This window comes from Seriola dumerili, unplaced genomic scaffold, assembly GCF_002260705.1.
Source record: "Seriola dumerili isolate Sdu_G_001 unplaced genomic scaffold, Sdu_1.0 BDQW01000088.1, whole genome shotgun sequence".
NCBI lineage: Eukaryota > Metazoa > Chordata > Actinopteri > Carangiformes > Carangidae > Seriola > Seriola dumerili.
The window spans coordinates 5,474,761-5,490,616 of record NW_019174343.1 but is presented as its reverse complement, the minus strand read 5'-3'; the positions used below and the strand labels follow the sequence as shown (position 1 = coordinate 5,490,616).

At 38.3% G+C, this 15,856-nt stretch overlaps 1 protein-coding gene across 2 annotated transcripts in view; it reads left to right on the top strand.

The window, feature by feature from the left end:
* LOC111221724 (contactin-4-like) overlaps positions 1-15,856 on the top strand; it is a 159,931-nt gene that overhangs the window by 94,709 nt on the left and 49,366 nt on the right. For both annotated transcript variants that reach the window (XM_022745247.1, XM_022745246.1), the window contains exons 6-8: positions 8,597-8,800; positions 11,990-12,092; positions 13,634-13,818. In XM_022745247.1, the coding sequence (XP_022600968.1) occupies positions 8,597-8,800; positions 11,990-12,092; positions 13,634-13,818 (492 nt within the window). The remainder of the gene's footprint in view (positions 1-8,596; positions 8,801-11,989; positions 12,093-13,633; positions 13,819-15,856) is intronic.

Below are 15,856 nucleotides of genomic sequence, written 5' to 3'. Positions count from 1 at the left end.
ACTGTCATGTTCATGAAACCAGTTTGAGACGACTTTTGTTTTCCGACATGGAGCATTATCGTGCTGGGAGTAGCTGGTAGAAGCTTTCTGTTCTTGGCTGGCAGGAGTGGAACCTGACATGGTTTTCTGCTGCTCTAGTCCATCCACATCAAGGTTGGACGTGTTGTGCTTTCTGATATGCTTTTCTGCTGACCAAAGTTGTAAAGAGAGGCTATCTGAGTGACCGAAGCCTTTCTGTCACCTCCAACCAGTCTGGCCATTCTCCTCTGACCTCTTATCAACATGGTGTTTCTGTGTCGCTCCCTGGATGTTTTTTGTGTTTGGCTCCATTCTGAGTAAACTCTAGAAACTGTTGTTTAGCTGTGCAGTTTCACAAATACTCAAACCAGCCTGTCTGGCACCAACAATCAAATGAACTCAAAGTCACTGAGATCACATTTTTTCCTCTTTCTGATGTTTCATGTAAACATTAACTGAAGCTCCTGAACTGGATCTGCATTAACATCATCTCATATTAGCTCTAAGTTGTTTTGTTTGCTCAAGATTCAAAAATGCACTTTGTTTTTTATTTCATGTTTTTGATTTTCATTGAAATCCGTTAGATCACCAACATGACAATAATGAATCCTTTATTTACAACACACATGCTGTATCACCTACCACTCTTATTATAACTCATATCACAGATTAGAGAGAAACATCAGTGCCAGGATGACAAAGTCAGAGAAAAGTAAATGAGTAGAGACATGTGGGGTAATCAAACCAGGCTGGTCTCACCTTCAGTAATCTCATACTGTATGGATCGATATGGTCATGTGTTGTATCGTACCTTTTGTGCTGCTCACTGGCACATTCTAGCACATAAATACACACACTTATATATACAAAGATATACACTCATGCATAGAGTCACCTATGCTGCTGTGAGTGTCATCCTTTATTCATTGAGCAGTGGACAAGAAAAGCAAAACAGTCACTGCTGTTAAAGGAAATATGGAGTGTCTAAAAATAAGATGTTTTATTCACCCTCACTACCCATCCACCTCAACAGACAGTTATGTTAAGATTGCAAATAAGACCTACTTCAATATATTAACCTGCACCACGACCATAAAATTCCTCTTATTAGTGATTATAAAGACGTTAATACAATGTAAAGTATTACTTATGCAATATATATTTTGTAATAATCATTCTCATAGACTAAAGTCTTATTTTGTTATTTGGATTATGATTTATATTATTGCATCCCAAGGTAGGCATGAAGGGAAGCCTCCCAGCATGCATTGGGGACATGCCCCCCCACTGTGAGTGCATGTAGTGGAATGACTCCAGTTTAGTCATCAGTCCAAGAGTTGGATGTAAAAACCCTGACTCTGTCTATTGTCCTCAGTCAGTACACCGAACGTCAAATAGCTCTTGGTGAATAGACCACAGGTTGCAAAACATTGTAAATTGAAAATGCAATATTGTACCTTGACATATGGTCAGACTTTTTTAAAAGGGAGATAAACTATTAGAGTTTGAATAAATTGTTTGTCCAACGCTGGTAAAATGATTTGCTCTGCCTTCAGGTTCAGTCAAATGAAAGGAATTATGTTCATTCAACTTGAATTTATTTAGCAGGAATTATTCCCTCGGTTTTTTTAAGGTGCAAGGTTACATTTTTTTTTTTTCAGTGTATTTTGATGTTATATGTTTTGAGACAGTGCAAGGAAAGAATTAGTGCACACTATGTGTTGCCAACCATTTCATGAAGGTCTTTTTTAAAATCAAATACAGAGGGTCAGAAATTTTCAGATTCAACACATAGTTACTTTACAATAATAATCAAATGTTGAACATATCTCCTTTGATGAAGTGTGACGGCAGCGATGAACCGTAGAGACACTGAGTATTTGCACAAAGTGATCAGCTGTCAGTCAAGGTGCTGGCCTCCACTACTGGTGTCTTGTGTCATCAGAGGTCCTACCTGCTCCTACAGTCTGCACTGGGCGGACGGAGGGAAGAGGCTGAGTGCAGATCAGGCATGACACACCCTGCCAGGCCAGATCCGAGCACAAAGGCAGAGCGGGGTGCTGCCTCCACGCTGCATCCACACACTCACTCTCCAGCTGACAGGCCAATGTCAGAGCATGCCAGAAATATATGGTAATTACTATCTGCAGAGTCCAAGAAAGGGGAATGGATTAACACAACCTGGTTACAAGACGAGGAGCTGCCTCAGAAATATATATAGTTTTTTCCCTCCCAAATGTGCACTGCAGTTCCCCTCCTGCCTGTCTCTGTGGATCAGAGGCAGCAAGAGGAGCTGAGAGGCTGTCACTTTCTCTCTTTTTCAAAGCCAACCGCATTAATAGGCTGCCAGAGTGACCCAGCCGCACTCTTTGTACTACACGATTACTGTGTTTAGTTGTGGACCTAATGCTGCTGACCTCTATTTTCTAATGGGGAGAGAGACCTTTAAGGGGCACTCAAGACTGAAATCACTTGTGTGCGTCTCCAGTAAGAGTGGATTTTTTTTTTCCTAGTGTGTGTATGTGTGTTGACCCTGTTTGTGCTCCCACCGGAGGCTTTGAGAGCACGGAGCATGTGCATCCTGTCCGGTCCTGTAAAGGAAACAGTGGAACAGAGGATTCCTGCAGCCTGGAGCAGATATGGGAGTACAGGCAGTCAGGAACACAATGTGGGATGACAGTAGTTTAACTGAGGAGGGGTTTTCTGAGTTTCTTTTTGTCTGTTTGTTTTTGTTTCTGTGCAAAGAGCACAACCTCTCAAAGATGTTCCCCTAAAATCAGTGAATGTGTAGATTCTAATAGGACCAAATTGTGAGTTTGAAACTTTTCTCATGCGAAGTCTGTGGCCATGTTGTTTGGCTGAGTGAGTGTCCCTCTCCTCTCCATGTATTTCAGAAAAAGTAGTTCACATTGTACCAGATCAGCATGCTTTACCCTGTTTGACACTACCCAGCAACCCGTCTTGCTCATGAATGTAATACCACACTACTTACGCTTGCACTCAGAAAAATATTCAGCCCAGGAGAGGACGAGCGTTCACCGTTTTGATGTCAATTTGTACATTTTGCAGAATTCCCACATCCCACCGCTTTGTAATTGGGTGATTAAAAATGCATATTATTGTCACAGTGTGCACAGTGTGTGTTTTACATGTATTATTTATATCAAGTGATGAGGCAGCTGATAATATGTATATTACGATGCCAGACCACTGTGATGTAACAGTCACACTGCAGACGTCCCTTTTTTATTAACAGATGGCTGCTTTTATAAAAAAGAAAAAGAAAAAAAGAAGAGTTTTAGTTGTTGATTCTTTTCATAAATGTTGTTTGTGTTTAAATGAATATGTATTGCTTTAAGCAGTGGTGGCAGATGCCGCCAGGGACAGCGTCAGTGGCTGGCTTTGCCATGAGGCTGCAGCAGCAGGATGAGAAGCAGGCCAGGGCCTGTATTGTGCAGAAATTAATCACATTACAGGAAAAAAAAAACAAAAATATGGCTGGTTTTTCAACTGCTGGCTGACGTCATTGACTATAACAGATACATGAGGGCTACATGTGATACAACTGCTGCCCTTTACAAGGAGTTTGTTTGGGTGTTATCTGCTGCATTAAGTTTATTTACATCAAATCAGCTGTTAACTGCACATGCTCATCTTTTCATTGTGAAAAGCAAAACTTAAGTGAATTAGATGCATAGAGTTGATTTGAACTGTGGCTGTGAGTAGGACCTTGCATACATCCCCCAGTGGACGTTTGTATGGATGAAGCCATCAGATTTATTTATTTCAATGTACATGTACATGGCAGCAGTGAGGTGACTAGGTAAATAAAAACACATTCATTCACAAATTTTCAACCGGACACCCAAGTTACAAAGTGTAGGTGTGAAGTTTTGAAAGATGTGGGGTATTTATCAGACAGGGAGGGTCTAACAAAACATGCCATCAAGTTGCATTATAGAAAGTGTAGCATCTAGCATTTGACTGATCCCATATTTTAGAAAATAGAGGTCAAGATGTCTCAGCCTTTCCTACATGAATTTTAATACATTTTACATATGTTTTATCTCTCACAAGTCCCCCAACGTTATATGTTTTACCAAATGACTGTTATATCCCTTTAAGAAAAATACAAGTAAGCTACTTTCCACCTCTGCTTTTCTGGTGTGTTTTGATTTGATTTATGTGGCAGCTAGCACATATAGTAGATGTTTTCAGTGCTATTGAGCATTATTGTTTGCTGTTTGGTAAGTGAGCACAATGACAGCTTATTCAGTGTAGCTGAACTGTGGAGAGTAAAATGAATATACTTAGTTACTTTTGACCACTGCATCATCTCTGAAGTCTGACTTAACATTTGTTAACATTTTATCAATTCAATACAGTGTAACAGCAGAAAAATCTAAGAAATAAAACTCTTAACACCATCTGATTTTATGCCGACTCATACTGCACGGCCTTCATTTAAATTCTGTTTGCCACCGTAAATCACTGAAAATATCAATTATTTAAAGATTTCAAAAGCCTGTTAAAAATGGTCGAAAGACATAAAAGAGACACTGTGTGAAAGCCCAACATCAGCAACTTCGACTGGTTTTCTCAGCTTGTCTCTGCATGATATATAAATAAAGTTATGATACTATAAATAAAACATGTTCAGTGTATTCACTGATGAAAAAACAAGAGGGTTTTAAAAGGGGACTCTACTAAATTGCTGAAGTACTCTGGGAAAAGGGAATAAACTGCAAAAGCATAGTACAACTAAAGTAAGAGATAGGAGCAATTAAAATATAATAAACATATTTTTAACCATTGATGTTAATTTTTTTTTGTTTGTCTTTATGAAACTACATGTTCACTCTTTAGAGTAACATTTCCGCTGACAGTATACACACATAACTATATGTGTGTCTTTCCACAGGTGTCCGAAGTTGATAAAGACTTTCCTTTCCAGGCTGTCATAAAGAATGATAGACCTGCTTTTGGATTACAGCCCACCTTCTTTGTCTCCGTGCTCCATCTTTTTATCACAATTCAGCCGGGGCGTGATCTTAGCTATGCAAGGACACGGGCATGTTTGACTTGCATGTCTTGTTCAGCCTTTGAATATTCAGCGAGGCCTGCCCTTTGAAGATGCTCCTGTGTCTCCTTATGTGAGTGAAGCAGCTTTATTCACTGTGACTTCTGCAAAGTGATCTTTAACCTAGAGGGAAACCACAAAGAACTCTTGGGGGACTTCTGCAGACCCCTCGCTAAAGGATCATGTTTTGGAAATAGCAATAAGAGTTAAGAGTGCAGCACTAAGATTATTGTATATTTTAACCTCTGCAACATCAGTTTTTTTTAGATTTTAGTCTTAAAACAACTCAAATTATTATTTAGAGCTCATGTGGCAAGGCGGCTGCTGTCACAATACAAACAAGGTTGATTTCCTGTTACCATGGCAGTTGTCATTGTAATGCTGCCTCCCAGGGCAGCTGGATTTCTCCTACAATTTGTCTTAAAGATGTCCTGGCTTTATACCAGGGAGCATTGTGTAACCCATAAAATCAATGCCCTGGATGATTTTGTGAAGACCGTTCGGCCAGCTGTGTGAGACATCTCATTATGTTTTTGCTCTCTGTGGTATTCTGCAGCTCATGTTGTTCCATGCAGGCATATGGGTTTTGAACATAGAACGAGAGCAGGTGCAGCCATAGTCCAAAAGCACTGGAGAGGAAACAAACACAAACAACATGCCTTATCCTGCCTTGAAGTGTCCCCTGTCCCTATGGACCTCTGCTGTGCCATTACTCTGTGTTCAGCTCCACACGTACAGCAGCCAAACCATAAGCCCAAGCCCCAAATGGTGCTGATCGGTACACTACCTGCTCCTCTCAGCCAGCAGGAGGATGGGATCATGCTGTGATAAATGGCCAAGCAGCTAGGGAAGAGGAGAGGAAGGGTTCTTCCTACACTGTTCTGCTTAATTGCTGGCCTGCTAATAAGTGGTGAGGTTTGATTAAGCTCAGCAGGAAAACAGCACATTGTATGCCTGTCAGTTAGACTGGCAACAAAACTCAGCAGCAGATTATGTCACAGCGTTCGGTTTTGATGAGTCGACATCAATAATTTGAAGAACTCATCCAGGAATAGATCTCGAGCCTGACCTGTAGAGGGCTGTTACTCAGACACCTTATCCAATTCATTTAACATGGTTAAAATGATGCTCACTTCTTCAACTTTCTGGACACCAGGAGCAATGAATCGATTTTTTTTTGTTTTACATGCCATCGTAATTCTGCTATCAATCAATCACACTGCTAGTTTCTCTGTGAAACTCCCTGTAGAGATGACGTCTGTGGTTGAATATGGTACTTGCACTGATGAATGTGATGACATAGGGATTTTAAAAGGGGGTTTATGAATTAAATTTTATATTAATTGTATTATGTTGTTAAATCTGCTGAACATTTGTTTCAATTTAAACACTGGCTCACGTGTAAATTGGATTATTGACCAGGTAAATGAAGTCCCATAATTACTTAATTTCATCCACTGTAACAGTTAATTAATTATTATTACATAGTAATTACATTATTGCTATTACTTTATCAAATCAGCAATAATTAATTAAAGATAATTCTAGGTCATGATTTTTATGATTTGTTCTCTTCCTTAAAGTAATATGGTGATGTCAAAAAGCTCAATGAACCAGATAACTGAGTGAAGTCTTCTGTCCTGATTAGTCTCTTGAGAAAGAAAGAAAGAAAGAAAGAAAAAAAGAAAGAAAGAAAGAAAAAGAAAAGAGATGACAAGTCTTCAAAATGTGTTTTTTGCTCATTTTGAAACACTTCGACACAATGAAGTGACACTGGGGAAAAGCTGACATTTAAACTCATCGATTTTAGCAGTCTGACAGGTACTTGCTGACATGATGCCCCACTTCCTGTTAGTAATAAGTCACACCTTTGGTTGGTTTCATAACAGCACGTCTGAAGAACTCCTGTCAAATCATGAAAGTTTGAAACAGTGGAAAATGGTCCTGTCTTGATTCTGTCTTGTGAAAAGTGTGATGAGCATTAAAATGAGCAGTTAGCCTTAATTTCACACCTTCTCTGAAGCCATTCATTAAGATGTGTAGAACAAACACCACTGGTGTCAGTAAATTATGAAATGTTGAAAGAAAAATTTACTATATCAAATAAGCTATTGTGGATAAACCAGGGATAATAATTATGGGTTCAAATGTGTTATCTGCTGCAGAGTATCAGGTCGTCATGCACTCTTAATATATATTGGATATTCCATGTTTTGCAGTTTATATAATGGTAAGATTTAAGGAGCTAATAAGGAACAGACCCAGAACTAATATCTACCAGGACCTCTTGAATAATTCTGAAAAAGGGATTAGATATCAGATAATGATTAGTTAGTTGAGAACAGGCTGCTTGATATAATTTTAATGAGCAAGCATAAGTTGTTTAACAGAGTATCTGTGAGTCTGCTTACTAACCAATCATTGCATCTAATGAATTTTTCCTGATTAACTCCAAATCAGCTGCTAAACAGTACATAACCAATAACTAATGATTACTTTGTTATGGTGTGTATATGCATCATACCGAGTTTCTTAGGGGCACATTATTAATTCTCAATTACCTGTAGATTATGAACAAAGACGAAACAGACAGAGCATTAAAAAACAAACAAAGGCAAATATAGAAAAAAATCCAGATTACTCAAAGACTTCTGACCAGCTATTCGATCTATAAATCAGCCATGTTTTTTAAAAGCATGAGTTTAGCTGTGAAAGAAATGTGAATGTGAACCACGTTCAGTGTCAGAAATAACTTACAAATAGCCCCTTTTAAAGTAGTTAAAACTGTTAGCAGCACAGACTGTCTCAGTGTTGAAAAGCTGGAAGTTTCTAGACCAGCTGTTGTTCCTGAAGTTTGGAGAAAATGCAGAGGACATACATACCTGTCTTCTCTGAGTGATGGAACTAACTAGCTTTAACCAGTCGTCACACTAAAATGCTATATCAGTTATCCCATTAACTAGCATACAGTGTGGCTGTGTAAGCTAATGATACAATAATGATCGCATGTAATGATGTAATTATTCATATTTTATTCATTGGTTATTTTAGTCATTATGAACGCTAGCTTCAAGTCAGATGGTTATCATGTTGCCATTATGTTATCTGAAGGGACACAGAAACAAGTATCCTCAAGCCAGAACTCGTTAGGAACTACTTGCTATTCATTAAATAGCAACTCACTAATTAGCAACCCATTATTGGTTCTTTATCAGTTCATTAACTGCTTAAGATTTTATGTACCTAATTCTGAAGTGTTACCTGTGTTCTTTGTTGTTGTGGTCTTTGTTAGAAATTATCTGTTGTTGATTCTTGTCTAAGGAACTGTAATTAGTCGTGACAACACATACCCCGGTGTCTCGCAAATCCCTGGTTGTGTATGCAGAACTCACCACATGTAAAATGGTCATCAACCTCTCACAGATCCTATTATCAATTTTCACCTTAGCGTGGTGTGGCTTAAATGACAAATTCTTTTTCTCTTCTCTTTGTCCACAGATCTTGTATTTTCCTGGATCTTTAATGAATACCCAACGTTTGTGAAGCAGGACACTCGTCGCTTCATCTCACAGGAGACAGGGAATCTGTACATCGCCAAAGTGGAGCCCTCAGATGTCGGCAACTACACCTGCGTGGTGACCAACACCGTCACAAAGACCCGAGTCCAGGGTCCACCCGCTCCACTGGTGCTCCGCAGTGATGGTGAGTCCTGCTTTTGAACAGACCAGCTTCACTAACATGTAAACATTACCAACCACAGCACGGAAGACCTCTGGCTAGTTAGTTAAGAGGTTGGTTCGGGATAACTGTGCTGCATATCATAGTGGTAATCATCATAATTAATGCTAATTAGAGTATGCCGTCTTTGGGCCGTTTATTTGGATGCAAATGTTTCCTCTTAATTGTTCTGAATTGGCCTAATCATATTCATGTATTTGCAAATGGAGTATATGTTAAATCTGTATTTGCACACAGCCACCTCTTCATTAGACTTCCATAACAGGAAGATTTGTGATGAACCTCTACTCATGTAGAGTTTTTGTGCAAACAAAAATGTCCTTTTACCACTTTCATGTTTGGCTGGTGTTTTTCATCTATTTTTCTTCATGCTTTCATTAGTGCTAAAAAATGCAGCTTATCCATTCTCCACCGAGATCTCTTGGGATGATTTAATACAGCAGTGTTGAAAATAAGCACCAGTCCTGGTCATGGTAAACAAAAAGCCAAACTTGTTTCTTTGGTACCCCAAAGTAGGACAAGTGGTTTTATGGAATACAAATGAAATTCAAAGGTTAATTATCTCATTGTTCGCTAATTTCAGCATGTCCTTTAACGTGTGGATCTGATGCTTTAGGCTGGCCTTATCAAGGCACTCCAGACGAAAGGTCATTGTCAGCAAGTAATCTAATTGTAGACCTCTGTCCCAGAAGCATGTTCCTCACTGTATCTAATGTAATGTAGAAGAAGACATATGAAGCTAAATGTAATTTTCACAAAAAATGTAATTTATGTGGGTTTTTACCTTTAATTATAGCTGATCTGATGTAAGAAGATATCACACAGCTTTGTTAAACTATGAACTATAAGTATTAGTGGTAATGCTTTATTTTAACCCATTATTTAAACTTAATGAATGTTTATCTCATAACAACATAGTTGTTTCTAACATTTTTGTCAACAACTACAACTCCTATGACACACACCTAACTGGATTAATAACAGTCCTTACATTCTGTTATAATGTAATCATTCATTCTTAAAACATTTGTTCAAATCACTTACAGGCAGGTTTAAAAATGTTGAATGAATGTTTTTAAAACTCATGAGGAAATAACTGTCTAACAACTGTAGTCTGAGTGATTCTGGATTCCTGAGGCAGATACAGTTTTTTTCTTTTACATTAACACATAAATGTACAGACCAAATTATTATTATTTTTTTTATAAGGCCTTCCTTAAATTTGGATATTAAAGAATTGTGTAAGCTGTAGCCGAAATGCCAATGCCAACATTTGCTTTTCACCTACTTATTATTTGAACTGTAATTACAAACACGCTAAATTATGTTATCAAGCATTCATTTATTGTTTTGTAAGTTATGGGTTCTTCACAGGAGGAGTTATATTTGTTGACAAATCGACATAAATTACAGTGTCTTATTAATCATTAAACTGCTTATAAATGATAATAGGAAAGGTTAAAATAAATTGTTACCTAAATTAGTGTTAGGATTAATACAAATAGTATTGATAATGTTACATGTATACATGAAGAATCAAATGTTAGTACAGGAAGTAAAACAAAAAAATGCCAAACATTGTGCTACAATCACAGCTTTTCATCAGTTAACCTTTAAATGTAATTGTGTAGCTCTGCTGTGGTAATACAAGGCTCATCTTGCAAACTCAGTAACAAAATAAAAAGAAAGGACGAGGCAGTTTTCAGGGGAATTAGCCAACATACTTCAAATTACAGCCTATGTCACATTATTAGACAGAATCTCTAGTGTTCTAGAGATAGCACATATAATTTAAAGAAAAAACTGTGAATTGGGTTGTCCATATGCTTTTAGCATTTAATAGTAATAATAATAATATATATGTTAAATTAAGAAAAGAAATTCTCAAAGAAATTGTGAAAAGCTGGTGTGATTTTTTTTTTTTTTTTTTTTTTTTTCCCCAGAGCGCTTCTCTTTTCTGCTTCCTTCCTCTCTTTCCTCACCACGCCTTTATCTCACCAGGCAACAAAAGATCAGCCCCACCTCACAGTCATGGGGGCTCAAGTAGAGACGGGGCAGGCAGGAGCATTAAACAGGTGTCCCCTACAAAAGGTTATGGTATGAGACAATTACCCGTCCACTTCCACCTGTCTGCTCTCACATGGGTGATAGTGCTGTGCTTACATTCCAGTATGAGACAGTTGTGATAAGGATCTGAATTAGCTTTCACAGTCACTCAGGGAGCCATCCTGATAACACATGCCTCACCAAATCAACGAGATGAAATTGGCCTGTTTCCTCCATCTCCAGAGCTATTTGTGCAACACAGGCCTGAATTACAGTGATGGGGGGAAAACCTATTGTTACACTGGCGGATGAGAGTGGATTAAAATACCATATTGTGCACCCAAGGCTGAGAGCTGGCACAGTTCGGAGAAATGAAAGTGTACCCAATTACAAATTTGTTGATATGATTTACCTTAGTGTCATTTAAGGTGAAGAATAGAGTAGCGTACACGTGTGCCTTTCCAGTGATGTTAGACACTCCAGTCTTGATTTATGAATAAGTCTCTCCCGAAGCTAGAAAAAAACCAGAGAGCCAACATTCCCGTCTTCTCCTTTATCCCGAGAATTTTAGCATGCACAGCAGCAATATTATAATCCACCAGAGCTGCTTCACCGACAGTGAATGGGAGGCTTTGTAGACACAGTGGCAGTACCCAGGGGGATTTTATGGGCCCATTTTCTGGTTCACAGCTGTTAGCACTACAACAAGATGAAACTCATCTGGATGTAAAAGCTCAAACCATGTATGAATTCTCAAAGTTGTTTTTTCCATTCAACATCAGTGTGTTGCATGTCCACTGGAGAGCTGTGTTTTGGCTTCTTTTTCTCATTATTTTCAATGGGAGAGCGTTCTGTGACAGCGCTGAGAGCAGAGCGCTCTTCTGCTGCTCAGATCGCACAGCGGCGGAGGTTGAAACACATTTCAGCTTATAGTGAAAAGACGGCTGCACTTGAAAAAGGTTTTCAGTAGTTTTTTAGCAACAGCAGCAGCCACAATTTGTGTTTTCTTTTATTTATTTATTTTTGTTTGAGTTTTTTTTTTTAACTTGAATCAAAAACAGAACTTTTTTCCACTAATACAGATGCTCATTTGCATTTCTCTTTCAGGTGTGATGGGTGAATATGAGCCAAAGATTGAAGTTCAGTTTCCAGAGGTTGTTCATGTTGCCAAAGGATCCACTGTAAAGCTGGAATGCTTCGCCCTGGGAAAGTAAGTCAGGCTCAACATGCTGAATAGCATATAAAAGGAAAAATATTACTAGAGAAGCGCTGGGATATATATTTTTTTTTTTTCATGTGTTTCTCCACTTTGCTGGAATCCCCATGTGTTTCAAGCCAGGCTGCATATCTAAGAAATTACAGGGCAGGTGTTATAGTGTAAGAATCTTCTGATAAAATATCTGGTTTTGTGACACACTGCCTAAAGTGAGAATAGTGAGAGGTTGTACTTCACTCCATTTTTTTCAGATTTACATTCACCAGAGAATAAAACCCTTTAATTGTGCATGTTATCAGACCTTCTACCTGTCAGCTTTAGCCAATTATGTTTATGCACAAAAGGAATTTGATTCTGCTTTCTAGTGACTGTTAATATAGTCACATACACACAACAAAGAAAAGATAACAATATGCAATAATATAATGTCTATATACAAAAACCAAATAATAAAACAAATAATGCAAGGGTGTGTGGGAGAGCAGAGAGCTGGAATACATACATACTATTACTGTAATAATTTATGTTAGATACTGTATGCCAGAGCTAAACTGTGTTCAGTACATGTATGTATCCATGTCTATGTACTATGTACAGCTGCCTTTGTTTTATATTTGATATACAGTACATTCTGTGTATTCTGTATCTATCTCTATATCTATCTATCTTCATCTATTCCTTGGAATAGATATTTTTATGGGGTAAAAACTAAATGTTGTGCTCCGCAGTCTGCTCTTACATTAAATATTAAGGATCTCAAAAATTTACCCTACACCACAATTTAAGGTTAATGTGGGTACATTTGCCAATAATCTTGCAAAATTAGGGAAATTTGAATCAAAGGAATCGAAATACTTTTGGGGGCCGGGAGAAACAGTAGCTTCTATGTGTACAAATGATTCTATGCTTTTTTAAAGGACAGTCTGCAAATAATTGGGTTTGGCATGTTTCAGCATTCAGAAATTTTGCAGTGCTAATTCAGCACATATCTAGTAAATGTATTAAAAGTTTTAAACAGTGATCAATAGATCAATAGAACAATCAATAGATATCTTTGTATAACTTTGTATAATTCAAGATTTTCTGCACAAACCTGTTTGTCACTTTTATAAAAGAGATATGGATTAGGGCCAAACGATCATATTGCGATATGATTTCAGTGGGAATGGTCATTTTTGCATTAATTTTCTACTGAAACAAATATAAAAATGATTTTTGTTGGGTCTTTAACAAACTAGCATGTTCCCTTATGTCTGAGGACTGACTTGTAGGACGGCGCGTCTCACCACAATGCTTTATTTATGGTCTGATGTCTGACACATTTAACCCATATTAAAACAAATTGCAGCTCCTGCAATTTGGATATTGCATTTGGCCATATTGAGATTTTGATAATTTGTCGATTAATTGTGCAGCTCTATTAGGAATCACAAGTAACTACGCTTTTCTGCAGATTTTCCACTTACGAGTAAGAAGTTATTCACAAAAATTTGACAGCTGTGACTTTGGAGGGTTAATCTTCTCTGTTTTCACAGCCCAGTACCCTCTATAACCTGGAGGAAAGTGGACGGCGTACCCTTCCCCAGGAAAGTGGACATGAGGAAAGCCAGCGGTGTCCTGGAAATCCCATATTTCCAGCAGGAGGACGCCGGCATGTACGAGTGTGTGGCTGAGAACTCGAGGGGAATGAACACCGTGAAAGGAAAGCTCTCGTTCTACGGTAGGTGATCCTGTCGTGCATGAATATTTGACCAGCGTGCACCACATCTGTCAGAGCCGCTCAGACTGAGAGGCAGCAAAAGCAGACACAACTGGTCCTCTAAGCTGCCAGTGGCTCATGTGGCATACATGAGGAGGGAGGTTCGTTTTAACAGCACATCAAAATGATTAAAGGCTGTCAGCCATGATGCCTCTAATATTTTGATCCAGATTAAAGGAGTGATGCGGATGAGGCTGAGCCCTTGGATACGACCTTGTTGGTGAGCCTTGTATTGGGTTCCACCAGATGGCATCATGATTGACATCCAACTTGACTGGAGATCAAAGCTGTTAAATGTACTATACATAGACCAGTGGCACATATGTCAGGGACATAATCTGCACCGCAGCATCTGGATTGACAGGAAGGGGGTTAGTGGATTGACTCATTGTTGCTGATAGTCTTGTGGTCGGAGTCACACCCGCTGAGTTCAGATACTAGAAGTCCTGAGAACCACTGACTGGGATGTGCAGACTGCTTCCTCCCAAAGTTAAAGCTACACGACTATCTGCCATTACAAAATGATGGATAGTGCAGATTTAAATACATATTTCAAAGGGCGGCAGGGAGTTTTCTTTCTGAGTTGGTCTTTTTTATAAACTACCTGTTTATGTTACCATTAAAAACCAACACTGGTGAACATGTACCTGTATTTGAATTTGCAATTTAACAGTTGTTACAATTTGTAAAATAAATTGTTGTGACTAATCTTCAAGTTAAAGTTTTATGTGATTTCATTGTTCCTATACACAGCCCATTAAGAAACACCTGTGAGCTATTCAGACCTCAGGGATTTCTCTTTCTGATATTGCATACCATTTTCTCTATGTTTATTGATGCACACTTACAATGTAAGCTATTACATAAGTTGGTCATATATGTCCAGCATTCTTTTTGCTCATACTATAGTAGCTGCATGTTTTTCCTCTGCATTCACCTGCTTTCTGTCTAATAAGACAAGAAACATGAACAATAATAAAGTCAGTATATGGTTCATTTATATTGAGTAGCATTAAAATGGAAATAGTTCTGCAAAGCACCTCTCAACAACAAGGCAAGTGCTGCACCTAAGACATAAAAAGGCATTAAGACAAGATATAAAAGAAACAGGGCAATATAAGAATATGTATATAAATAAGAAGTATATGTGTCTTTTGGCGAGAACAAGAGTGTCTCAAGTTTTGCGTGCGCAGTGTGTGTGTAGAAAAGTGATAAAATAACTCAGATCAATCCTCAAACCTGTGATTTCTGGGTGTGCTCTCGGTGTGTGTACTCTTCTCCCACAGTGAAATACACAAAAGAAAATTGAGGATTCACTGCTGGACCAAAATTAAAACTAATTAAAGATGGTGATGGAACAGCTCCAGAAACACCTTGAAAAATAACTTGTGATTTTAGGTTTTCTGAAGCCAAATTTGGGCCTGGGCAAAATTAATGGAGCATAAGATTCTTAATTTTATAACTTTAGATTGAGGCAAATATTATGAATCCCACATGTCCGCTCATATAAATAATCAAAGTTGGCAGACATCTCTGACCTTATGAGTTTAAAACAGCTATATATAGTGTGGTAGGTATGGATAAAATAATGCCATTCCATTTATATTTTAATAATATTGTGACCTGCTCAGGTTTGCCAGGCTGTAACTGGTGCTCTGAATGATCCATGAATTTTCCTCCTGCCTCGACCGCTCTCTGTTTGCCTTCTTCTGATTTTCCCCTCTTCAAATCATGCTGTCAGCTCTCAGAAATAACTCATTTGGGGTATTAAACAATTTGTCATTATTTACTGCAGTGCTCTTAAGCTCTTATCCTCAGTCACTATACCAGCCCAGTAGCATGCTGGGATCTACTGCGTCTCCTGTTTTTTGATATGTTTTCTTTCTCTCTCTCTCTCACTCACTCTCTCTCTCTGTCCTGCTGTCTGCAGACAAGTGATAAAAATCAGTAATCTTATTTTGAACTCCCTTTGAATTAAGCCTTTGAGACATTCGTCAGC